The sequence below is a fragment of the Budorcas taxicolor genome, chromosome 2 (assembly GCF_023091745.1).
Source record: "Budorcas taxicolor isolate Tak-1 chromosome 2, Takin1.1, whole genome shotgun sequence".
Classification (NCBI taxonomy): domain Eukaryota; kingdom Metazoa; phylum Chordata; class Mammalia; order Artiodactyla; family Bovidae; genus Budorcas; species Budorcas taxicolor.
Window position 1 is genome coordinate 18,067,197 of NC_068911.1, and position 25,941 is coordinate 18,093,137.

The window sequence follows — 25,941 nt, forward strand, 5'->3', positions numbered from 1 at the left end:
CCCATCCTTCGTTAAAAAAAAGGAGAGTGAGAGAGAAAAGCTTGTTTTTAAGTGTCAGTGTTATTTGAGAGATTAATATCCCCAAGGGATGATAAAAAGAAAGCATCTAAAATTAAGTAAAAGCTTAGAAGACTAAGATTATTAATCTCCTATTGTTTGAAGAGATTCCTAGGAAATTCCCCATTTACCAACTAGAAAAATGTTTAGGTCCTCAGAGAAGGATGAAGCAAAGAAGTCGTTGAAACTGCAAGTTATTCTCCTTGCAGTTTCCCGCAGCGTTCGTCCCTTTTATCAAAATACTTCCTAATTTGGGCTCCCCTGTTACTGTCATTAGGGGAAGACCCAATTCCCCACATCTCTTGGCTAGTAAAGGATTTTTTTTTTTTGACATCCTGGTATGAAGCCTTGGCCTTTCTTCCTGGCACTGGAGCACCTTCGATTTTGGCCCAGGGCTTGTGTGCAAGCACGTGGCCATCCGGCAACACTTCCTGAGACTCCCTGGTGGGCCAGCCCTCTGGGCAAGGGCTGATGACACAGAGATAAACTTTACTCTGGGTTTTGTGAGTCATGTACACACAATCAGACAAGTCCAGTGTAAGCCCCCTTGATGGGCGTGGGTACAGGAGGCCTGTGGAGTGCGGGTGAAGACGTGTGCTGGAGGATTTCCCCTTTTGACCAGGTTAGAGCAACAGGGACTCTTTACTTTCCTGACTGAAACAATTGAAAAATGGACAAAATACTTGCAACCCTGAACTTTAGTCAGTGAAGGACAGTGATCTCTTGAGAGGTGAGCAATGAGGGTTTTTTTCCATCTTGACACCAAATATTCGTTGTTTTTTTTTTTTTTTCCCGCCCCCCTCAACACTACCTTCCCAGTTCTCTACATACGACCCAGGTGTCCAAGAACTCAGTTCAGTTCTGACACTATGTATCTGGAGTTAGGTGTCAGATCCCACCAGTGAGGGAGGGACTTAGTCCTGTGAGATTTCACCTACTTCCTGTGCCAGTTGCAAGTCCTGGGCCACCCATTCTTCTGACTGACCGACTGTAAATCAAGGGTTCTTATGACACCCTCCTCAGGTTCAATACCTTGGTAGAATGGGTCTTAAAACTTAAAAAAACATGTTACTTGCCTTTGCTGGTTTATTATTTGTCTGACTGTTTGTATCCGCAGGGACTGTAGCCCACTAGGCTCCTCTGTCCATGGGATTCTCCAGACAAGAATACTGGAGTGGGTTGCCATTTCCTCCTCCAGGGGATCTTCCCAGTCTAGAGATTGAACCCACATCTCCTGTGTCTCCTGCGCTGCAGGTGGATTCTTTACCCACTGCACCATTGGGGAAGCTTTCTAAGTTTACTGTAAAGGATACAACTCAAGAATAGTTGTGCAGATAAGACACAAAGCCAGGCTCTGGCAGGCAGGGGTGGTTTAGAACCTCCACGCCCTCTCTGGGTGCTCCACCCTCCTAAGGCCTTGATGTGTTCACCGTCAGAGAAGCTCTCCAGATCTCAACATTTAGGGACTTTTTAGTGCAGTTTTAATCACATAGGTGTGATTGACCAAATCATTGGCTGATGGTGATTAGCTCAATTTCTGCTCCCCAGATTTGTGGGATGAGGCTGAAAGTTCCAAGCATCAAATCAAGGCTTGTTCTTTCTGCAAGCGGCCCTCATCCTGAAGTTAGTTAGGGACCTGCCAAGAGTCCCTAACTCATCAGAACAGAAGACCTGCCTGTCACCTTGTCACTCGGGAAATTCCAAGTGTTTTAGGAACTGTGTACCAGGAACCAGGGACAGTGACCAAGGATCTTCTTACACCACAGGGAAGAGGGGGGTGAGCACGACAGTTGCCTCCACTCACTGCCGTGAGAGTGTCTTCAGGCCATGGCACGGGGGGAGCCAGGCAGAGCCAGACAGACTCTCTGAGCTGAGGAGATGGAGCTGAGAGTTCAGGAGACGAAAGCAGCTAGGGTTTGCAGGACAGGGTCCTGGAGAAGAGAGGTGCACAGAGAGAAGAGTAGAGATCTGTAGAGTTCCTCTCCACTCCTGTCAAGGGTTGAGCTGGGAACTGATCAGCAAGGGAACTCCCTGAAGCTAAGAAACACTTGAGAAAAACCATTAGGGAAGCAGTGTGGGATTTTCACATGGGGCTTGGAATAGTGCCTGTTCCAGGCCCAGATGGCTTCCCTGGTAAATTCTATCAGACATTCAGGGAAGAAGTAATACCAGTTCTACCTTAGCTCCTCCAGAAACTTGAAGAGAACACTTCCCAAGTCATTCTATAAGAGTTGCATTATCCTGATACTAAAACCAGACAGATACTGCAAGGAGAGAAAACTAAAGACCAAGATCCCTCCTGAATGTAGATGCTAAAATTCTTTTTATCTATTAATTTTTGGCCATACTGGGTCTTTGTTGCTGTGTGTGGGCTTTTGCTACTTGTGGTCCATGGGTTTCTCGTTGCCATGGCTTCTCTTGTTGCGGAGCATGGGCTCCAGGGCGCGTGGGCTTCAGTAGTTGTGGTGCGTGGGCTCAGTAGTTGTGGCTTAGTTGCCCTGAGGCTTGTGGGATCTTAGTTCCCAGACCAGGGATCGAACCCATGTCCCCTGACTTGGCAGGCGGATTCTTAACTAGACCACCAGGGAAATCCCTGTAGGTGTTAAAATTCTAAACACAATTTTTGCCAGTTTCATTCAGCAATATATAAAAAGGATGATATAAAATGACCAAATAGGGTTTACCCCAAGAATGCAAGGGGTAAGCACTTGAAAATCAGTCAGTGTAGTAATTCACCATATTAGCAAACTAAAAAAGCAAAATCGTAAGATCATCTCAGAAGGTGCAGAAGAAGCATTTGACAAAATCCAGTTATCTACCCTGGCATGATGAAGCAGGAGTCTCTTACAGAAAACCAATGAGATCCTCCTGAGCAGGGTGTAAGCAAGATAAACAGGATCTCAGGGCTTAGAGCAGGAGAGAGGAATCAACAACTGTCTGCACAGAGTTGAAAAATCTAAAGTCTATTCTGATTTAAAAAAAAAACCCTCAACAAATAAATAGGAAAGGAAGGGAACTTCCTTAACTCAATAAAGGGGATCTATGTAAAACTACAGCTAATATACTTAATTGTAAGAGACTGAATATTTTCCCCTTGATTTCAGGAGCAAGACAGGAATGTCTGTTCTCATCATTTCTGTTCATCATTGTACTAGAGGTTCTAGCCAGTGCACTCAGGCAAGGAAAAATAAAATAAAGGCATCCACATTGGAAAGGAAGAAGTAAAATTGTTTATTCACAGACGTGCTCATCTGTGTATTACAAAATCAGATGGAGTCTTTGAAAAAGCTACCAGAACTGATAAGTGGCTCTAGTAAAGTTGCAGGTTGCAAGATCAGTATACAAAAAATCATTTGCATTTTTTATGTGTTAGCAGTGAATCATCAGAAACTGAAAAAATTTTTTAAAGCACCAAATTTATATAGCATCAAACTATGAAATACTTAGGAATAAATCTGACAAAAGTTTGTAAGGAGCCCTGTAAACTGGAAATTCCAGAATAGTGCTGAGAAAAATTTAAAAAGAGCTAAATAAATGGAGAGACACACCATGTTCATGGGCTGGAAAACTCAGTATTGCTAAGATACCAGTTTTCCTCAAAATGATATGTGTTAATAAATTCAACTCAATATCACTCAGATTGAAACGATTTGGTGGCATTTCAGGGGGCTTCAGGGAACTCTGATCCTTGATGTCGCAGCACAGAAAGAATCCAGTGAGAGGCAAAGTGATAGGTAAGAAGTGATTTATGAGAATAGGATGCTTGTGAGGCTTACAGATAGGCCAGCAAGAGGGTGGCATGTGCCAAGAACTTAGTGGGCTACAGTTTTATAATCACAGGAGAAGTGGGAAGGAGTTGAAAGACCACCTTCTTCCTCATTCTTGAGTAGATATCATGCTTCCCTTATCAGCTCCTCCAGGTTGGGCAGGGGAGTTTTTCTTGTTGCTACATGGTCAAGCTGGGACTTGTCATGGCACAGTGGAAATGAGCAAAAAGGTAGTAACATATGCTAAAAATTGTAAGTCATTTCAGGTTTTAGTATACTGTCACTTTTTTCTTAGACTTTTATTTTTGGTGCAAGCAGAGGGGTGCTTAGGAGTCATTAGCTCACTGGGCAGGATGCGGGTCTCGCGCCCCCACTGTTGTAGTCTCATTGCTGTAGGGTGTGTCTCATGCTCCTGCTCCATGGTTTTGTTGCTAAGCAAGCCTTCTTGGTTTTGTGGTTAAGCAAACCTGCTTTCTTGAGTGATCGTTAACTTTCGGGGGTCTCCCATACTCTTTGCTTTACTTACAGTCCCCTGAAAAGTGAAAGTCACTCAGTCATGTCCGAATCTAGCCTGGTAGACTGTAGCCTACCAGGCTCCTCTGTCCATCGAATTCTCGAGGCAGTAATACTGGAGTGGGTGGTAGCTGTTCCCTTCTCCAGGAGATCTTACCTGGATGGAACCCAGGTCTCCCACATTGCAGGCGGACTCTGTACTGTCTGAGCCACCAGGGAAGCCCTACAGTCCCTGAGCGGGATTAACTGTTTAATTACCTACTTTCCCCTTCACTCTGTCCCTATCAGAATTCCAGCAGGGTCTCTTTTTTTTGTTGTTTTGTAGAAATTGAAAAGCTGATTCCAAAGTTCACATGGAAATCCAAAGAACCAGAAAGAGCAAAAACTGTTTTGAAAAAGACAATCAAACTTAGAGGATTAATGCCGATTGATTATCTGATTAATTAGGTTAATTAGGTCAATTAAGATGACCTGATTTTAAGACATTATATAACTAGACAGTGTGGTATTGGCATAAGGAAAGATCTACAGGTCAGTGGAATAGAAAGGAGACAGCTGATTTTTGACAGACATGCAAAGGCAACTCAGGGAAAATAGTCTTTTCAAAAAACAATGCTGAAATAATTAGATATCCATATTAAAAAAAGTGAACCTGAGCCAACTTTGCAGCGTATATAAATGCTAAGATGAATCACATACCTAAACATAAAACCTAAAACTATCACACTTCTAGAAGAAAATAAAGGAAGAAACCTTCATGACCTTGGATTAGGCAAAGATTTCTTGGATATGATCCATAAGAGAACGAATTGTTGATTGCACTTCAAAATTTTAAAATTCTGCTCTTTGAAATATACTTACTGCTTAGAGAATGAAAAGACAAGCCAAATACCGAGAGAAAATATTTGCATATCACATATCTGATAAAAGGTTTGTATCCAGAATATATAGAGGACTCTCAAAACTCAACAATTAGAAAACATACAACCCAATTAAAAAAGGGACAAAAGACTTGAACAGACACTTCACCAAAGAAGTTCTGTGGATGGCAGACGAGCACATGAAAAGATGCTTATCCTTTCATTAGACCTTAGGGAAATGCAAACTAAGACCACAGTGAGGGACCACCAAATGCCTATCAGAATATATGTGGTTTACAAGACTGTGTATCGCGTGCTGGCAAGACAGTGGAAGAGCTGGAGCACTCACTTCCAGATGCTATAGCCATCTTGAAAAATAGTGCGGCAGTTTCATGACAGCTATTTCTCTCTCATGTATTTGTTTTTAGGCTCGAGAAATGAAGATATGTGTCCACACAAAGGCTCATGCCTAAGTCTTCAGCGTAGGTTTACTTGTAATGGCCCCAAAATGAAAAAAACTAATTGTCCCATCGACAGGTGAACTGGTAGATGGGCTGTGGTGTTATCCATCTGATGGTGGGTGCTACTTAGCATTAAAAAGGGACCAACCATTGCTATGTGCTACATTATGAATGAATCTCAACATGGTCATGCCCAGTGGGGAAGCCAAGCAAAGGAGAGTATATATTGTATGAATCCATATATACACAGTTCTGGACAGCGCATACTTAGCTGTAGTGAGAGAAAGGAGTTCAGCGGTCTCCTGGGGATATGGCACAGGGGAGGGTAGTGAGGAGTGGGAGAGGGACTGCACACAGACACGAGGAGACTTTCCAGTGGTGATGGATATGCTTAGTATCTTGATTGTCGTGGTTTCAAGGGTGTAACATGTATCATAACTTACTAAATTGTGCCCTTTAAAATTGCAGGTGAATTATATCTGAACAAAGCTGTTTAAAAAAAATTCTGCGTTTAAACCAGCTTTGCTCCTTGGTAGCTGTGTAACCTTGATGACGTCACTCAACCCCAGAGCTGTATGAATGGAACACATGGCATGTGATCTGTGGCCTGTCAGTGCCGTGTAGGGAAGTCAGCAGGTTTCCACAATGCAGCTCATTCTCTCGGTCTCATAAGGCCCTGTGTCACCAGTGTGGGACTCAATGAAAATAGATGCAGCATTCAGGAGAAGTATTCTTGCTACTTACCTGGAGAGGCCCCCTTCTCAAAATGACTCCCAAGACAGTTGGTGTTCAGTTTCTGAAAAACAAAACAGGCATGGAAACCTGAATTTTCCCAGGAGCCCTTGGGAAGTAGGTATTTCTTCCTGATGATGTTGTCAGGGAATGGTGTTGCCCCCCTTGGGGGATTGAGGGGGCCCTGAACCTGAACCTGACTCTTGGATGAAATGTGTGTCATTGATCATGTGGCTTTAAGGGCAGAAGCAAAATGTTGCCAGGTCCACAGTTTCATGGTAACAAGTCTCTCAAAGTTACTTGCCTTGTTAAACTTTGGGGGCTGGTCTTTCTGGTTTTGTGTGGTTGAACGTGTTGGGTTTTAGGGAATCATTGGGTGCAGCCTCCTTGTCTTACAGAGCAGGAAGTAGAAACCCCTGGAGTGTGAATTGCTGTGCGGCCTCTTCTCACACAGTGGCTCTGGGCTTCCCCCTCCACTGCCGCATGCTGCCTTCCACATTAGTGCCAGATTCACAGAGGGCCTGCCTTGCCTGAAGCTCCTAGCCTTGCTTTTTAAATTCGTTTTTTATTTTGAAGTAGTTCCAAACTCACAGGAGAGTTGTAAGAACTTCCCCTACCCTGAATCATCTGAGAGTAGGTTACCAGTTTGAAATTCTGTTGTCCCTACATTCTTTAGCATGTGTTTCCTTCTAGCAAAGACATTCTACATAACCACAGGACGACCATTAAAACCCAGACATTAACATTGATCATCACTATCATCTGGTCCGTAGATCCCATTGGAGTTTCTCGAGTTGTCCCAACATTGTCTTTTTTAGCAAAGGAGCCACCCCAGTGTCACATGTTACATTTAGTTGTCATATACAGTTTGTCGAAAGGACAAATTAGGTAGAATGTCTAAAATCTTAGATTAAAAAATTGACACATTATTTCAGTGAGTAGAATAAGCAGTAGGATGTTCAGGCAAAAAACTAGTGAACTGAAATGCATGTACCAAAAATAGGTTAGGGGACACTGTCAGAGGAACGTTGGGAGTGATGGATATTTTCTGTGTTTGTCAAACCTCTCCTCCTAGCTTTGTTTTCTCATGTGGGTTTACACGGCCATTTCTGCACTCAGGGCTCCGGCTCGTGGTGCGTGGCCTGTGTTAGTGGCGAGGCAGTGATGCTGCCCACCTTTCCGCTGAGTGTTCCCTCCTGTGTCTGCAGTCACATTTAAATGCACCTTCTCTTTCCACAGAGGACTCAGCGATGATCAGATGCTGGCTCCAAATAAGTTTTCCTCCTGCTTTTAATGATCTCATTGCACATTCCCCTCCTTTTGCTGTGATAATAACCTTACTGATGTCAGCCGGCTTGCCTTTCCAGTTAATCAGGGGGGATTACGCGTGTGCCTATAACTGAAAAGTGGCATAAAATTAGCATGAAAAGTAACATCTCCAGCGGGACTTGATGAATTTTCGAACATATGGAATTTCACAGCAGGTAGCTGTGATGTGTGCTCAGGCTGGAGCGTTTGGGTTCTGGAAGTTCTACAGCCAGGAGGGAATGAATGCTGTGGCTTTCACATCTCTGGCTCTTGAAAGACTCACTGTGTCCAAGTCTGTGGGGTGAGGTGGGGGCAGGGTGGGCACGGTCCCTCCCAGGCCAGCGTGGATCTGCTGAGCTGGGACCTCTGTGTGCTCCACGCTCTCCTAAGCGTGGGCCTCGTTAGGTTCGGAATGTGTTTTGCATTGCATCCCCCCATGAAGGGCAGACTTGTGGGTGTGTGGGAGGACGGAGAGTCAGTTCTTCAGCAGGATCACCACACACGCCACTGGCAGGAACAAGGAAGCCTTTTCTTGAAGACGCAAGTTCAAATCGGGGACTCGGAAAAGTTTTTTGGTTTTTTGTTTTTTTCACTTTCTGTCTTTGCTTTCTGTTTTGTAAAGGAAATCTGATTTACTTCATGGAAAAGTTGTGAGGGTCACACAGGGAGCTTAGGCGACGTGCCTGGCTCAGAGTACTTCCTGCTCCTTGCGGCCCCTTCCTTCCTGCACGTTCTTCCCCATAGCGTCCACTCTCAGATCCCGGGGCTGGGGGTGGGGAAGTGAGCCCCAGAAGGTCCGTGACTTTGGTCCTTAGTGCGATGGAATTGCAATAGAAATTCGTAAGCTCAGTTTCTTTCTTTTTTTTCCTAAAATTATTTATTTTTGGCTGCGCTGGGTCCTTACTGCTGCACGGGCTTTCACTAGTTGTGGCGGGCGGGGCTGCTCTTGGTTGCCGTGCACAGGCCTCTCACTGCGTTAGTCTCTCTTGTTGCAGAGCATGGACTCTAGGGCACGTGGCCTTCAGTGGTGGTGACACGTGGGCTCAGTAGTTCTCGGTTCCTGGGCGGTAGAGCGCAGGCTCAGTAGTTGCAGTGCATGGGCTTGGCTAGTCTGTGGCATGTGGGATCTCCCTGGACTAGGGATGGAACTCGTGTCTCCTGCATTGGCAGGCAGATTGTTTACCACTGAGCCACCAGGGAAGCCCTCTATAAGCTTATTTTCTGATACAGGGGTTTTCTTAGAAAATCCAGACAGTGTGGTCATCATTTCCTCGTAGAAGGAGATGACGAGTGCAGGTGCCGAGGGGGGTGTGAGTGCCAGGGGAAGGCTAGCACAGCCGAGTGGAGAGCGAGCAGGCACACGGGAGTGTGGCCGGGAGTGGTGGGAGTCATGGGTGGCTTCCAGGTGGGTGGTGGTAGTGCTGGGATCTGGTCTCACCCCAGCTGCACATGGAGGACGGGGCTAGGCGGTGGGGACTCAGAGGAGGGCTACAGTGAGCAGGATGGAAGTGGTCAGTCCTCTTCTGACAGCACCGCAGGCTTGCACGCCTTTCAGCCCCTTCTTAAGCCCTGCTGGGAATGGGCCGCTGAGCCAATTCCCATGTGTATGAGGTGTGGGCATAAGCAAAGACCACCCAGGTGAGAACAGGCGACGGCTGTTTACTCAGAGCTTGCTCTCTCAAGGCACTTGTGTTTTGGAGATCTGATGGCAGGCAGAGGGGTGGGGAAGCTCCATGGTGGGGGAGAGGGAAGGCCTCGGCGGGCCCAATTGGAGGCTGCGGCTCGGGAAGCTGGAGGCGGGCTAACTAGAGGCAGGACAGCCTGTGATGGGTTTGGGGGAACATTCCTGACTTTCTCTGGTTGGGCCCAAAGCAGAAATCAGGGAAGCTGTCAGTTATTAATCAAGATTTGGTCATTCTACAGAGGTTACTGGTGGCTTCCTGTGGGTGATAGGTTGGTTTCCTGGGCTGGTTGGTGCCAATTGTGGATCAGTGCCCTGTTTTTATACATGGTTATTGTCCGTTGTCCGTTCAGTCTATCAGATGAATGTGTGTGACACAGTCAATTCCTTTGAGTTGTTTCCCCTGAGAAACCACAGTTGCTTCTCTGGTGGACCTGGGACACCGTGGCCTCTGCAGTCTCCCTCTGTCTTTATGGCAGGGTTCCAGCCCAAACTACATTTTGAAAACTGGTGCTGTCATTGGGATCTAGTTTGCAAGTGTAGTTTTTACCCTATAGTAATTCTAATTTTTAAAAACTGGTTTTTTAAAAACTTTTCTCACATGAGAAAAAACAATTTATCTAATAAAAATCTAAAAATTGGGCACATGCCTGGAGCAGAAGAGCCCTGCCTCTCTCAACGGGACGCTTGCTGTCCACTTCACCCTCTGTGCCCACTGCTAGCTTCCCGCCTGGTCTGCGTGGACATCTGGCTTGTCAGTCTCCACAGCTCTGCTCAGATGAGCTTGAGGGAGAAGCTCGGGGACGCAGCTGAGCTGCTTGGTCCAGCCGGGGTGGCAGCCCAGCCCTGCAGAGCCTTCATCAGCTCCTTGACTGCTTGGATGGTTGCGGGTGGGGGCTGCCACGCATCTCAGTGATGGGTGGACCGCTTGTTTTCAGAGGGCGAGATGAAAATGAGATGCACATGAAGAGCATCCGCAGTGAAGTTCTGCTGAAAGTGGTTGGGTTTCCTGGGATGACTCACCGTGTAATCTGGACTTTGCCCCATCTCAGCACCATCATGATGGGAGTCCTGTTGCTTTGTTGCCAGAAGTGCTGAACAGTAGGCCTCGGCCAGGGGAATGGCTGACGAGTAGGCTTCCTGCACTCATAGGGACAGTGGGCGTCTGTCCCTGTCGCCACTCCAGCAATGTTCTCATGGGTTTTATGGCACTTAATGCCTGTGGCCGAGATGCTGGAACTGTGCTGAGGGCTATCAGGTAAGGTTTATGCCCTGTCGTTTAGGCCCAAGAGTAGACTTCCTAACCGAAATGACCTCTTGATTTTGGGGAAAGAAAAAAAAAATGATGTCTATACCTGGAGACAAATCTCTCACCAATAGATTTTTTTAAAAGAGCCCATTATTAAAAGCCTGTTCCCTCTGCACCATCAGAGCCCTGAGCTAATCTCTGTTGTCACAGGACACTGTCATTTTTCCCTTGTTTCAGACTCCAGAGGGTTAATGGCACCAGGGTGTATTGTTGAGCATTGAAATATTTTTTAAACCTTTTATTATGGAAAAAGAGAGATAAGGAGAGAGAATAATACAATGCAGCCTCATGTACTCATCACCCGGTTAAAACAATTCATGACTAATCTTATTTTATCTGTGCTCCTAATTGCTCACCCCTGTATCATTTTGACGTAGTTCTCAGACCTCATTGCATATTTGAGTAAGAATTTTTTCCTTTTTTTAAAAAATGAATGCTCAAGTCCTTTGGTCGCTGTGCCAGGCTGAAGGCCACATGTTTCTGGTCCAGACTTTGTCACCTGCCCTGTGATCTTGGTTAAGTCCTTAACCTCTCTGACCCTTGGTATTCTCTTTTGGAAAACAGACTCTACTGTATCCTCTTGGCAGTCGTTTGTGGGGGCCTTTTATGAGATCCTGAGGGAATGAAACTTGCAGGTGCTTTACGGATGGAGAGAACTCTTGTCTAGTCTCTCTGCCCCATGAAAGGCTGTCCACCTTTCGTGCCAGCTCTTCCCAGCACTGTTCACTAGTTGCTCCACGGAAGTGACATTGTCAGCTCTCGTCTTCCCACTCACCCATTGCACTGTTGGTCAAGAGGACCATCTTCCCCAGGCAGTTAATACGAAAGCCCCAGGCCGGGACATGACCCCTCGCACATCTCTGCGGCCCAGTGTGCCTGCCTGCTGGCCCTGCCCAGCCCCGGGGTCTGCTCCCCGGCCCGCTGTGTCCCAGCGCCCATGTCTGGCCCGGGCCTGGGCGGCCCTGTCCTCAGTGCGGCACTCAGGAGGACCACCCAGCTCGCCCCACCAGATGAGAGGGTTCCCATGGGGCAAGTTGGCCCATGCGTGGTTCAGTCCCCTGGGGTCTTATTTTTTGCTGTTATTTCCTTTGCCTAAAATAGTATTTCCTCTGCCTAAAAATGTCCTATCCGTGGCGTCTAGTTTGGAACAAAACTATTTGTTGCTCAGAAGTTAGGGCAGCAGACTTCCTGCTGCCCAAGCATGCAGTGAACCCTGGGCTCCCGTAGGCTTCTGGGAGCAGAGACTGATGAATAAGAAGTCTGTTGGGTAAATTAAAATTTGTTTTTAAAGAAAAAGAGATAATGTATGCAGTGATGGCCAGAAAAAAGTCTCTCAAAAGGAACTGAACCAGCCCCTACTCCTCAGAGAAGCGTCCCGTTGGTTCTCTGCTGCCCCAGCCTGTCCATTGCCCTGAGTCCCGTTTTTTAATTGCCCCTACGGGGAGGCACTTCCTGCTACAGAAGGAGCAATTCTGTTTTGTTCTGAGTCCTCTAGTTTAGTTCCTCCCGTAGTTGTGACCTGGCCGAAGGGTCTGGACCTCCTCTCTTGGCAGATGGATGAGATGTTGGCCGGGCCCGGCTCAGCGTGTATCCTTTGGGCATGGCCCTCTGACGTCCTTCCCAGGGCCTGCCTGCACACTCACTCTCTTTCTGTATTGGCCGCATCTCTCTTTGTGACTCTAAGGGCAAGTTCTAGAGGAATTAGATGTGACTTTGGTGGGGTCTGGGGTAGGGAATGTTCCCAGGGGACGCTTGCTCTGCTCCCCAGAGGCCCCAAGGGCTCTTCTTCGAGCCCATGCTTGACTTGGGCTTCATTTCCACTTGGAGGAGCTCGGGGCAAGTGCTTTAACTCTGGTATGTAAAGCTGATGATAGCAACTCACCTTACGGACTTAGTGTTCTTGCAGTGATGAAATGAGCCCTGCATTTACAGGCCTGTTGTTCCCAACCCAACAGGAGGACTTCACCACAGCCCACAAGGTGTGGGCACACACGCTGTGCATACAGGGAGAGAGCACAGGGGCGCCGGGGAGCTACAGACCCTTGCTTGGTCCAGCCATGCTGCCGAGCATGGGCATCCCACTTGCTGACTGCCGGTCATTAGTGTGGAGGGACCCAGCCTCTGAGCCAGGGCTACCCACAGAAACCTGATACACTGATACATAAGCCTGTCGTTTTTCCTTAGTTGATTCGGAATCTGAAGGGAACAGCCATGTTATTTGTTAGTTTGCTAAAATCCCTGGAAATGGTAGAACCAAGACTAGAAATAGTTGCTTCAGAATCACGTGATACGCTCGGTGTCTCATGCCCGGTATCATGACCCTGGGCTCACGGGATACCGGGGCCAGATGGATCATTAGACACTCATGTAGCCCAGACTTGCCAGCTGTAGCTTCTCTACTGTGGGCTCCAGGGAGAGGGGCCAGAGCAGTGAAAAGTAGCTGCTTTGAAGGCTTGATTTTGGGAAGCGCCGATCTGTGTTACCTTGACCGTTAATGGGCACGTCAGGGATCTTGGTAGCAAGCAAGAGTTCCCAATTCTGGCTACCTTAGAAAGAAACGTGTGGGAAGCTGTTGGGAAGGGAGCACGCAGGACTGGTAGAGGGCTCGTGGCCAGGCTGGGGAACGGGCACAGGGAGCCCACGGTTACCAGGCATGGGAAGCGCAGCAGCACCTCACGGTCACAGCCCCTCTCACTCAGACTGAGAGGGTGTTTGATAGGCTGCACACGGGTCCTGGGTCCACTGCTGGCTGACCTGGGACCTGACCCCCCCCACCCCCCCCCCCCCCGCCCCAGCTTCCTGCCCTCCGGTTCTCTGGTTGTGGGGTCTCTTCTCCCCCCAAAAGTCACACATATGACAGAAGAACTCCAGGAGTAGGGCAGCCAGCTCTGGTGCCTGGAACAAAGTATGAGAGGGGAGGATGTGCTTGAGGACTCTGGGAGGACAAGGCAGAGCCCAGGACCCTTGTCTAGTGGGCAGGGCAGCGAGGGGCGGTTCTGGGATGCCTGAGAGGTGGAGCGGGGGCGGTGGAGGAGAGAGGGTGAAGGGAAGGCTGGCTCTGAGGCCACCATGTGGCTTTCAGGGATCAGAGGAAGGGAGAGGCGGGCCTTGGGGGCCCCAGAGGGGCAGGGCGGGCCTGGGCTGGCCCTCCAGCTGCCTTGGTTGCCCCCAAGAAGTCCAGTTGGGGAGGGGGTGCTGCTGAACAGGAGGAAAGCTTATTCCCAGGTAATGACATGGCACAGCTCGTCTGTGGGAACCACGTGCAGGTCAGCCGAGGTGAGGACTGTGGCCGAGCCCTGACGGACGCTCACACTCACGGAGGGCGGGGTGAGTGGAGCGCACAGGAGCCCCTGAGCAGGGGATGGGCTGCTGCAAGAAGGACAGCGATAGGAAGTGGGTTTTTTTTTCCCCTTAGATGAAAATATTTTGAAAACATTCATGTTTCTGAAAAGTGAGGCTGGACAACGAACCAGAGGCGGTGGGCGAAGGGAAGTGCAGGGCGGCTATTAGCTCATCTCTGCAGACAGGCTTTCTGGAAAGTCCGAGGCAGCAGAAGGCTTTTGATCCGCCCCCAGAGTACATTTTTCTGAATGGCACCCAGGAGAGGCCTTTTCAGTGGAAAAAGTGAATTCTCACTTTCAGAGGAGGTGGGACTTGCCGCTGTGTCACTTGGGGTAGATGGGGTAGCTCCTGTCCATCAGCAGAAGGTGGGTCTTGGTGCCTGGGCCTCCTCTCCCCACGGCCGAGTTTTTCTGGGTGGAGGAGTCCACGGTGGAGGTGCTCTGCATGGTGTGGGAGAGGAGGAGAGCACCAGAGCAGCTTTTGGAAAAAAGTGTCCTGTGAGTTGGCTTTCGTAACTAGTGAGAAGGAGGGCTCTTGCTCAGAGGCACAGAGGCAGGAAATGTGAGCGTGTCTCACTCCTCTGATCACAGTTTTATAGCATCTGTGGCCACATCATCACACTACTGTTACAATTTTGCCACGTCCATGTACCATGTTTATTAATATGATTTTTTTCTTCAGTTATTTTTTTTTAACTTAAGCAACTTAAACCAAGGAAGGTTAGACCCCGCTGTGATGTGCATCTTGGTATTTCTGTCCGGGCCTCCCGGGCCTCCTCAGCTGTGCTTGTGACACAGCTGCTGCGCTTACATTGGCCATGACCTCCACTGCCACCAGAGTGACCTTTTGTTTTTCTAGACTTTTGTAGTATTTAGCAATTCAAAGAGCTTACACATACCTCTCTCTGTAAGAAGCCAGATATCAAGTGCCCTGGGATGACCCCCGGCTCACCTTAGTTCCCTTCCTAGCAGTGGCCTTGGTCATCAGTGTGGTAGATAACCTTCCTGCCCTTTTTGCCTGCAGCGTTTTGTTTTGTTTGTTTTATTATTGCTTTATTCATAAATGTTATATTGTCTGTTTTACTGCTTTTTTTTTCCCCCTTAGAGTAGTTATTTTTCTAAGGCACAAATTTTTTTAAATTTGTTATTTTAGTAAGTGAAAACAGTAATACATGCTCTGGGTTTAAAAGTCTCACAGGGACTTCCCTGGTGGTCCAATGATTAAAACCCTGCGCTTCTGTTGCCAAGGGCACAGGTTTGATCCCTGGTTAGGGAACTGAGATCCCGCATGCAGTGAGATGAGACCAAAAAAAAACAAAAACAAAAGAAATGTCTCTCAGTTCAGCAGGGTGATTCCAGACCATGTCCCTCCTGTGCTCCCAGATCTGAAAGGCTCCCGTGGCCCCCAGGAGGACGGGCACACACCTCTGTACCCTCCGGCCCACGGGGCCCTGGGCCATCTGGCTCCCACTTTCCACTGCAGCCTCCGCAGCCCTCCCGGCTGTCCTTCCTTCCCCCGCCAGTCTGCTGTCCATCCTCCCCGCCCCTGCAGTGCTCCACGGGCTCTGTCCCAGGCTGGTGGACTGATGACCCTGGAGAAGGGTGCTGGCTTCCTTGTACATCTCTGGGCAGCACCTCCTGCCATCAGGGGCAGCAGGAGGCGGCTGGCACTCAGGTCAGGGGCTCCCAGTGAACCCTGGGCAAGTCTGCCCCCCTCTGCAGGCAGGATGGGTTCATAACTGTGTGAAAAGTGCTCAAATCAGGGCCTTCCCCGGGATGAGTGCTCGATGTGAGCAGCTGTTCCTGCCATGGGGTTGTTCTTCACTGTTGCAGCCCCGGGCCATTACACAGGGCCTGTGTGTCAGTGTTCAGTCCGGGCTTACGTGTTGACTGAAAGGAGGAGGGATAGAGGTGGACGTGATCCCTGCGTGAGGCGGGACAGAGGCTCTGTGGAGGAGTCGGGTTGTGATGCCCACTGCACCGTGGTGCTGGGTGGGGACGGTGACCAGGCAGCGGGGAACTAGGGGTGGGGTTGAGGGGGTGAGGAGGCCGGGGCTGCCACCCGAGACAGGAAGACCTCGGCGGGCTTTCCGCCTCACAGCGCTGTCTGTTTGAATGCTCCAGGAAGGAAGAAGCCGCAGGCATCGGCACTCACCCGGCAGGGCCGGGGCCTTCGCCCAGTTGTGGCTTTGCTGCTTCGTGTTCGAGTTGATGGCAGATTGAAACAAGCTACACTTTTGATGCAGCACCCTCCGTCTTTCTTCTTTCTCCTCTTTTTTTCCAGGTAATGCTACCATAGAGAAGCTGGAGGACTTCATCAACAACATTAACAGTGTCTTGGAATCCTTGTACATAGAGATAAAGAAAGGTGTCACTGAGGATGACGGGAGACCCATTTACGCGCTGGTGAGAGCAGACAGAGCCCCCTGGTGGGTGTCTGGGGAACTGCAGTGGAGACAGCCTCTGCCCTCCTTCCTGGGGTGTGGATGAAGGCGCACCCACCTCACCAGGGGCTTGGAGGGCGAAAGACACCAGGCCTGGCCACCTCCCTGACCCAGTCCCGTCTCTCCATGCTCGCTGCCGGCCCCCTGGTCTGTAGTGTCCTCTGCGGCCATCAGGGTTGGGGGTAATAGAACCTGGGCCTGGCTCTCAACGCAGCACTTGCTTTGTTGCCCCACATGGAATGCCCCTTCCACCCTGAGACTGGGCAGCATGCCTTAGGTTTTATTTTGGTTGTTGGCAGGCATCTGCAAGTCACCCTAGATGAATGGAATATTAGGGATAAAGGGATAAAAATGCCTTTTCATTTAGAACAAGACATAGAAGCTTTGGAAAGAAAGAAACATGTGAGGTCACTAAGGATTGAGACCTTGTTGGGCCCTCCTGCTGTGTTCAGATTTTTTTTTTTTTCCCTCCTGGCTAGGGAAGGATGTGAAATACAAGCCCCCATCTTTGGGTAGGGAACTGCTTTAGGCCTTCAGAGACCAGGCTCCTACCGCCAGGCCCACACAGAATGGGGCTCTAGCCCAGAGTTTCCCAAACCCTGTTGCTTGGAAGAAAGGGTTGTGGAAATGTTGGGTTAAGTTGGTAAATCAGTATTATTTACTGCCAGAGTTCTCAATGCCTTGTGCATTTGAAGCCCTGCTAGCATGCAGACAAGTTTCCCGAATTCTTCTGAGTTTGGAAGCTATCGCACAACCTTGGGAGTTCTGAAATCTCTGAAAATTAGACATATTGACTGAGCTAAAGATTTAAGCTTGTAAGACTGGTTCTGAATTTATCCCCGTGGCCCACAGTGCCTGGACACAAAGTGCTCCAGGACTGGTGAGGTGGGGAGGGAGAGGGGAGGAAGGAAGAGCCTGCAGGTGAATTAACTGTGACAAGTGAAGGGCACAGCCTGATTCTCACGCTAACTTATTTTTTAGGTGAATCTTGCAACGACTTCAATTTCCAAAATGGCATCAGATTTTGCCGAGAATGAGCTGGATCTCTTTAGAAAGGCTGTAAGTACAGCAACTCCCATTGCCCATCAGCCAGGCTTCTTACAGAAAACTTCCATATTTCATCAGAAATGGAAACTTCAACCTTACTGGGTCCCCCTGCTGCCTGAGAAAGCCCTTGCAGGGGCATGTCACCGAGTGCCCCTCTCAGAATTCATAGCTGCCAGGTAATTGCTGGGGAGGTTGCCACGGCCACCTGGGAAAGAAGAGCTGCTCTGGGTTTGACTCCAACTGGTTGAATAACAGTGGACCTCCTGGGTGTGGGATGCAGGTGAGCGGGTGTTGCTGCTCGAGTCCCAGGGTTCAACAGCGTCCCCAGGGACCTTGCCAGAAAGGCTGAACCCTAGTCTCCACCCAGACTGCTGAATCCGAGCCTGAATTCTGAGAAGGTGCCCAGTGATCCGCCTACCCAATCATTTGAGGGGCGCTGCTCTGCCTGCCCGGCTTCAGAGCCGTTCACTCAGCCACCTTGCCACTCACCTGGGTGAGCACCTGGTTAGGACACTGGTTCTCAGCCCTGGGTGCCCCGCAGTAACTGAGGAGGTAAAAGTAATGCAGACATAATGGCCTCCCTCCAGGTCTGTCGAGTCCAGGTCTCTGAGGTCTGAGTCCTAGAATCATTCCTTCCTAAGCCGCCTCTGGGGCTGATTAGCAGCCAGGATTGAGAATCAGATTCTAAGACAGTAAATACATGGCTGTGTGTGTGTGCATGTGTGCACACACAAGAAGCCCATCTTCTTGGTTCCTCTGCTCTGCTGTGGGCAGAAGTTTTAAGGCAGCCTCCAGCAAGCTTCTCCCAGCCCCAGTCCACAGCAGCCCTGTGGCTCCCAGGTGTGTTCTCTCGCTGGGCCACCCTGGTGCCTTCCCTTCCCGGTTCCAGCCTGCCCATCTCTGTGTAGAAGGGGTGCTGCCCCATTTCCTTATTCATTCATTCCTCATCTTCTCCATCTTCAGGGAGGTGAAGTGATCCTTCCTGATTCAGGGGGCATTAAGGTCCTTCATTTGGAATGGTGTTACAGGAGCGACTTGGGTCAAAACATATCTGTGGCTTTTGATGCATATTGTTAAGCTGTTTTCCTGAAGAGCCCCTCAGTTCTGCCTGTGCTATGAGTGGTCTCACTGCGCCCCGCCAGAATCGGCATTATGGCCTAAGAGTTGTTCTCCCCAGCCTAATAGATGGACATGGCTCCTGTCTCTTCCAGTTGGAGCTGATTATTGACTCAGACACTGGCTTTGCGTCTTCCACAAATATTTTGAACCTGGTTGATCAGCTTAAAGGCAAGAAGATGAGGAAGAAGGAAGCTGAGCACGTGCTGCAGAAGTTCGTACAAAACAAGTGGCTGATTGAGGTATTTCTCGCTGCAGGTTTTCCAGCTTGGCTCACTTTTTACCGTGAATCTCACTGTTTCCTCCAAAATCATATTGTATTTAATGGGTCTCTGTTGTGCTGAGCCTGTTCAGGTTCCTTTATCTCAGCATTTCCCAACCTCTTTGGCACCAGGGACTGATTTTGTGGAAGTCAGTTTTTCCACAGACTGAGGAGGGGGGATGGTTTGGGGATGATTCAAGCGCATTGCATTGCGTTACATTCCCTTCTCCGGGGGATCGTCCCCACCCAGGGATCGAACCCGGGTCTCCTGCACTGCAGGTGGATTCTTTACCATCTAAGCCCTGGGGAAGCCCATTGCGCATTTGTTTGGTATTATTATTACGTCAGCTCCACATTCAGATTGTCAGGCTTTAGATCCTGGAGGTCAGGAGCCCCTGCTGTCTGCGTTGAGGCCCACAGTGACCCTGCGAGGAGAACCCTGTTTACTCCAGTGACCTGGGTGGGAGCCCCAACTGGAAGTAGCAGAGCCAGGGTCTCAGGCAGCTATGCGGGCCCCGGACTCTGGTCCCCAGGCAGGTGGTGTAGTGCGGTCGGCAGGAGCATGGGGCTGCTGCCAGATTCTGCCGCAGGTGCCCCCGCGTTCCTCGTCTGTGAGAGGAGGAATAGCTCCACCTCCAGGTGAGTGAGGAGCAGGATGAGGGGTGGGAGTCAGGCCCCGGTGCTGGGCACCCACAGGAGTCACTGTCCCCATCGTGATTATCACTGTCATGTACTCCAAGGCCAGTGCTGTTGGGATTCTTTCACTTAGGTCGTGGCCCTCAAAGAGCAAAGAGGACGTGTTGACAAGCTTTTGGAGAGGAGCTGTAGCAATCTGTGAAAGGTTTGAGTTTCTTGATGCCCTGTGTCTTATTTCTGTTGGCTGGAACAGTCAGACGTTTCAGTTCTTTTTCCACAAATGCACCACTGTTTCCAAGAAACCCGAGCCAGACAGGCTCCGTGCTGCCTTGCGCGTCCTGCTCCTGCCCCTCTGGGCTGTGTCTGGGCAGGACTGCTCAGAGGGGCCCTCAACTTCCTCACTTGGTGGTCAGACCTGTGGCTGGAGGCCGCTGCTGTGGTGACATGACTCTCACTTCCTTTTTGGGGAGAGCTCAGCTCTGGCGTTGTGGCAGCCGTGCTCTGAGTTGTTGATCTTGGGGTGGGCTGCCCTGGCAGTCTGACCAGAAACATCCAGTTCCTGCGGTGCTTTCTGGATGGGAGGAATTGTCTGGAGAGGCCACAGTGGTGAGGGCAGGAGTAGTGGGAGCCGCTAGTGGGGTCAGCGCCTCTGGGCACGTCTGCACATCGTGTACTCGGGTGCTCAGCCCCTACGACCGCGGGGAGCCCTTCACTCTGTTCTGTAGCTGACCCCACTGCAGCTCCCTGATCTGGATGAAGTCCCCCACCCGGCAAGTGGCCGAGCCGTGTCCAGGCTCCAGCGAGCGTGACTGCAGGCCCCTATCAATTGCTTCGTCATAGTTTTTATTCCTCTCTCGGGTGGATTTGGCAATACGGAATGTTCTCGGACACCTCAGGGGTCATAACTGGCTGCACTCTGTCCTCGGGCCAAGCTTTCTAAGGGCGGGGACTGTGACCTCATCTTTGTACCTCATCACTCCTGGAGGCGCTGCTTACTGAACGGCGGCTGGGCAGGTAGTTGAAGTTCCAGAGGAACAGAGTGTATCTCACACTTACCCCCCAGATGATACAAGAACTCCTCGTAGATTAGAAGGTACCAGCGCTCATACAGTCCACGTTGGCATGAATACCTGTCGTCTCCCCGGGGCTCACCCTCTGCCGCCCTGGCACAGCCTCTGTGCCCAGCTTTGGGCCCATGGGTGGCCGTGCGGGTCCAGCGTACTTAGATGCTGTCACATCACGATGCAGGGCTGGGTGCCCGACTTGATCAGGACTGGCGCTTTGCTGCCCGGAGCGGGGACGACGAGCAAAGAACGCCTCTGGGCGTCTGCTGGACTTGGCTTGGGCCCCAGCTCCCGTCCTCTCTGCCTCCTCCTCGGGGAACTGGAGGTGCTGGTGCTGCCTTCCTGAGGCCTGGCTCCAAAGCCCCGCGAGTCTTGAGGGAGCCCTCCTTGCTGACTGATCCCTTGGGCCTCAAGTGGATGAAGGAACAGACCGGGGAGGGGCAGGGCGTGGTGGTGAGATACCCCAGGGTCCTCCTCTGGCCTGGCCGCTCCCTCTGGAGGTGGCTTCTCGCCTCTGAGCCCGGTTCCCATCTGGAAGACGAGGACCGTGCTGGCTGGCCGGTGTCGGTCCTGCGGGAGGAGTGCTCCCCAGGCTGATCAGCACGGCCGTGGCCGTGTGTTCTGAGTCACTCTGAAGGACCAGCTGAGGGGCCACAGGGTGAGTGCTGGCCGGTGCTCTGACCAGCCTTCCTGGAGCAGCACCTTGACGGGAGGGACCGTGTCTGAGTCTCCCCCTTGGCCTCTCAGAAATGGGGCTTTCCTCAGAAGCACTGTATTCGTTATGATGGGACCCCTTTCCCCCCCAGCCAAGTACTGGGAGAGCCCTGCCCTGTGCAAGGCTCTGCCTTGGCACAGAGCTGCTGAGGCAGCTGTGCAGCCCCTCGGGGGCCCTGGGGTGGGGGTGGTCGGGATCAGTGGGTGAGGCTTTGAGACAGAGGCTGCCTCAGAGAAGTGTGGATGCTCGGAACCTGGGCATCTGCTGGCAGCTGCACGTCCGCACGGCCTAGGGACCAGTCCCCAGCACAGGGCCCCAGCTCAGGATGGTTGTCAGGCCTCGGAGGTCACTTGGGGTTGGATCTTCCTTGGAGATCAAGGGCAGTCCGCCCCTCCTAGTGACAGAGGACTGAGCGCCATCGTGAGTGATGAGCATGGGGCACTTTTAGGCAGCTAGTAGGCGTTCAGTAAACGTGACTCAAGCCTGACTCTGAACTTGAACTTGTTCACTCCAGCCTTGGCATTCCTCCTTGGGATCGATGCGAGGGCTGTTATATACTCTTCCCTTAGATGTTTATCATGACACGGCCTAGTGCTGGGCCATGCGTCAGGTGCTGGGGACACAGGGTGAGCAAAACCAGGCCTGGCTCACAGTCTGGGGAGAGAGCTGGAGGTCAGCCCACTCTCGCTGAAGTAGAGTCGCAGACAGAGAGGAAGCAGCGCTCACAGGGGACCTGCCCTCAGCGGAGGAAGTGGCCCCCCGCTGCAGGCTGGGGAGGAGGCAGCTGGTTGGGGTGGGGACAGTCCAGGGCAGAGGGAGTGGCCTGCACCCGAGCGGGCGGGGTGGGCTCAGGGAGCTGAGAGGGGCCGGGTGCTCTGGGGAGGGGCACAAGGTGAGCCTGGAGGTGGGCAGACAGGGGTTCGGTTCTTCAGCCCAAGAATGGTGGCGCCTCAGGGGCTGGGCCTCACAGAGGTCAGGTCTCCAAAGAGGGTCCCAGAGGGGCGAGCAGGGGGAGGGTAGATCAGGGTGGAGGCCGTGGAGACGGCCTCGTTGTGGACTTGGGGCTTTTGAGAAGGAAGCGGCCACAGGGCCCAGGACGGCCTTGGGCCCCGCCCTCTCATGCCCAGCACCACGGGGCACAGAGCTCCTGTCCCCTTCCTGACTGGCCCGACTCTGCGGTGCAGGGCACCGCTGCCTTGTGCTGGGCCTCCCTCCATTGCGGGAGTCCTTGGGCTCTGTCCTGCCTGCTTGCCCTGCTCCCCACGGTCAGAGCTGTGGCTCTCTAACTCTTTGTCCATCCTCATCTTCTCCTGGGTGGTCACCTGCCCGATACTGGAGGCCCAGGATCAATGTGCTTCCCTGGCCGGGTGGCACTGCACACACTGGATGGAGGCAGGAGTCATGGGGATGGGGTGTGGGGTGGGAGCAGCAGCCCCTCTTGTGTGATGTGAGGTGGAGAAGCGGGTGCAGGAGCATTGAACCAACCCAGCGCCGCAGGCTCCGGGGGCGGCCCCTGCAAGGCTTGCCCCCCCACCCTGCTGTGTGCCTTTGCCCAGGACCCCCACTGTAGCCTCAGGGCTACAACACATGCTCAAGAAGTTCCATCCCAGTTCCTTAGTTGACTTGGATGCATAAACATCCATGAGCTTCTGTGACACTTGTCTCCAGTCAGGTCTCCATCCTGCCTCTTCCTTGTGAGTTGGCCGTAGGGTCAGCCAAGTTTTTCCATATTTCTGGCTTTCCCATGGTTTGGGGTTACACAGCGTGTGGACTGTCTGTATATGGGAACCAGAAGGCCTTACCACACCCCATGCCACTTGGTTTGGGGCCTCCCTGGACCACCTCCGGCATCATCTGTGAAGTGGTGTGGGCGGAAGTGATCTTGGATGGTCCAGGCAGAGGCTCCAGGCAGTGGTGCTGAGAGGCATTGCGGTGCTGCTCCCTGGGGTTGGGGCGGGAGGCACTGCGGGAGGGAGAGGAAGGAGTAAGAGCCTGGCTCGGCTGTGGGGTTCACTCCGTGGGGTCACGGCTCCCTTTCCCGGCCTCTGTCCTCATCCAGGAGTGCTGGGGCAGCTCCAGGATTCCTGTCTGTGAAGGCACGAGGATGGTGCTAAGGAAATGTGGGGCAGTGGTCCTCGCCTTGCTTTTCTTTTAGGTCTCACCTAAGTTTTCCCCACTTTAGGCTGTACAAGGGGTCGGTGTGAACGCCTGCGGGGCAAGGGGTGTGCGGACCTTTGCCCCTTTCCTGGCCTTGGGCCGTGGGAACAGAGGTACCTCCTGGGCGGGAAGCAGGCTGGGTGTGCCAGTTCATAAAAGATGCCCCCACCTTGTGTCCCCACAGAAGGAAGGGGAGTTCACCCTGCATGGCCGGGCCATCCTGGAGATGGATCAGTACATCCGGGAGACGTACCCTGATGCCGTGAAGGTCTGCAACATCTGCCGCAGCCTGCTCATCCAGGTGCCCGGGGCAGGGTGGGGCGCACTCTGCAGGGCTCACTCAGGGCCCAGGACTCACTCAGGGCCCAGGACTCACTCAGGGCCCAGGCCTCTGACCACGGGCATCTCCTCAGAAGCATCTGACGACAAGTGCACGAAGGCCTGCTTCTCCCTGGTCCTTCTGCTCTGTCCCAGGCTCTTTTTATTTTTGGCCCCCGCCCTACTGTGTGCCTTTGCCCAGGACCCCCACTGTCGCCCCAGGGCTACAACGCGTCCTCTCAGAAGTCTGTGTCTCCTATTACCGTGGCAGCAACATGGCAACCATCTTTCTGTCTCAGCCACAGATTCCTGTTGTCTGTTGGCCTCTGGGTACATTGTACAGCTTCAGAGCAGAGCAGCTGGACCAGTGCTGGATGATTCTGCTTTTGCCTTTTTGCTTTAGATTTTTTTGATGCCTTTTTTAAGGCCTTCATTGAATTTGTCACAGCGTTGCTTCTGTTTTTTTATGGTTCGGTTTTTTGGCAGTGAGGCAGGTAGGACGTCAGCTCCCTGACCAGGGATCGCGCCTGCACCCCCTGTGCTGGAAGGCACAGGAGCCCCAGGGAAGCCCCTGTGTTTCCTCCTTTTTCATTCTCTTTTTGCATTTATCAGTTGCACTGGGCTGGGCCTCTTGGCACATCCATCCTTGGGCACCTAGTGGTTATGTTTCTTGGGTTGGAATCCCAAGAGTGGAATTTCTAGAACAGAGTGTGCACACGGCTGTTTAAAGCTCTGCCCCACGTTGCTGAAGTGCCTTCTGAAAGCCGTGGTCGTCTTCATGCCCCCTCCAGGGCCCACTTGTGCTCAGAGTCCAGGCTTGGGGGCGGCCTTGCTGCTCCACGGGCCTGGCCGCCACCCACTCTGCCCTGCTCTGGCCTCTGGGGCCTTGAGCTTCTTCCCTTCGCACTCACTTGTCAGCTGCTTTACTAAAGCCCACTGCACTGAAGACTCAGAGTTGTTCTCATTGTCCGTTTGGGGCCTGGAAGACAAAATTACCAAGCCAGTGGGATGCCTTCCTTGCAGTCCGCTGAAGGGTTATGAACACAGAGATGTGTTCTCAAGCCATCACTTTCTCATTTCAGGGTCAAAGCTGCGAGACGTGTGGAATCAGGATGCACTTACCTTGTGTGGCTAAGTACTTCCAAGCCAACTCGGAGCCACACTGTCCCCACTGTAACGACTACTGGCCCCACGAGGTGCCAGGTCTGTGTCCCCCAGCCACTTGCTTTCCTCCTGGCCTGTGGCAGGGCTGTGTGTATGCCAGAGTGTGCGTGCCCAGCATTGAGGGGGCACCGGGGCGAGGGGCGGACAGGGCACCCCAACAAGGGCTCCATGTGTGTGCGGGCCCCGGGCCCCGTGTACTGAAGTACCTTCTGTGGTCATTGGAGGCCGGCCTGCTTGCTGGCGTTTGTTCCACAAGGTGCTCTGGAACCCAGCAGAAACCCTGAGACGCGAGAGGGTCTGGTATAGTAGACGCGCTCCCCTGCAGCTGTCTCTGGAGGGGAGGTGAAAGCGCATCCCCAGACGGGCTCATCCTGCCTCCCTGGGGGGTGAACTGTTCCGTGGGACAGAGTCCTCGGCACAGGCTTATGGCTGGGGGCGCCCACCAGCCCCGCCACTCACAGTGCCTTCTGGCTTTTCTGTGCAGAAGTCTTCGACCCCGAGAAGGAGAGGGAGACCGGTATGTCCAGATCGAACAAAAGGTCCTTGCGGTCCCGGCAGCACTAGCCAGGCCGCCGCCTTTGGGGGAGTGACTGCCTGCCCCATTTGGAAGAGAGGCATCAGTTTCACGGTTCACGTGGATTACCTTTTTACCTTTTACGTTTGCTTGTTAACAGGTTTGGAATAAACTTGCTCAGCAGCTTCTGCGGCCTCATCTGGTGGCGGGGCCCTCTCTTGGCGCTCACTGAGAGCTGGGGGCCTGGGCTCGGGTCTGGGCTGAGGCTGGCCGAGCGCCTCCTGCCCAGCATGGCCCGAGGCCACTTGCTCAGGGCAGCGTTGCTTTTAGTCCCTAGCTCTGGTCACTGGTCCTACTCACACTGGCCGGCCCGACTTGCTGGATGTGTGGGAGCCTTGGCCTTGGGCCCGCCCCACGCCCCACACTCTCCCTGGCCCGAGGTGCACCGGCCTGCACGGCACGAGGCTGCAGGAGG

General features: G+C 51.9%; 1 protein-coding gene across 1 annotated transcript in view; it reads left to right on the forward strand.

Moving 5' to 3' along the window:
• Positions 1 to 25,652, forward strand: part of NSMCE1 (NSE1 homolog, SMC5-SMC6 complex component) — a 35,335-nt gene extending 9,683 nt beyond the window's left edge. Inside the window, exons 3-8 of the mRNA XM_052664304.1 lie at positions 16,314 to 16,435; positions 17,455 to 17,532; positions 18,732 to 18,878; positions 23,655 to 23,771; positions 24,871 to 24,991; positions 25,437 to 25,652. Of these exons, the coding sequence (XP_052520264.1) occupies positions 16,314 to 16,435; positions 17,455 to 17,532; positions 18,732 to 18,878; positions 23,655 to 23,771; positions 24,871 to 24,991; positions 25,437 to 25,516 (665 nt within the window). The 3' untranslated portion in view covers positions 25,517 to 25,652. The remainder of the gene's footprint in view (positions 1 to 16,313; positions 16,436 to 17,454; positions 17,533 to 18,731; positions 18,879 to 23,654; positions 23,772 to 24,870; positions 24,992 to 25,436) is intronic.
• Positions 25,653 to 25,941: the final 289 nt, after the last annotated feature.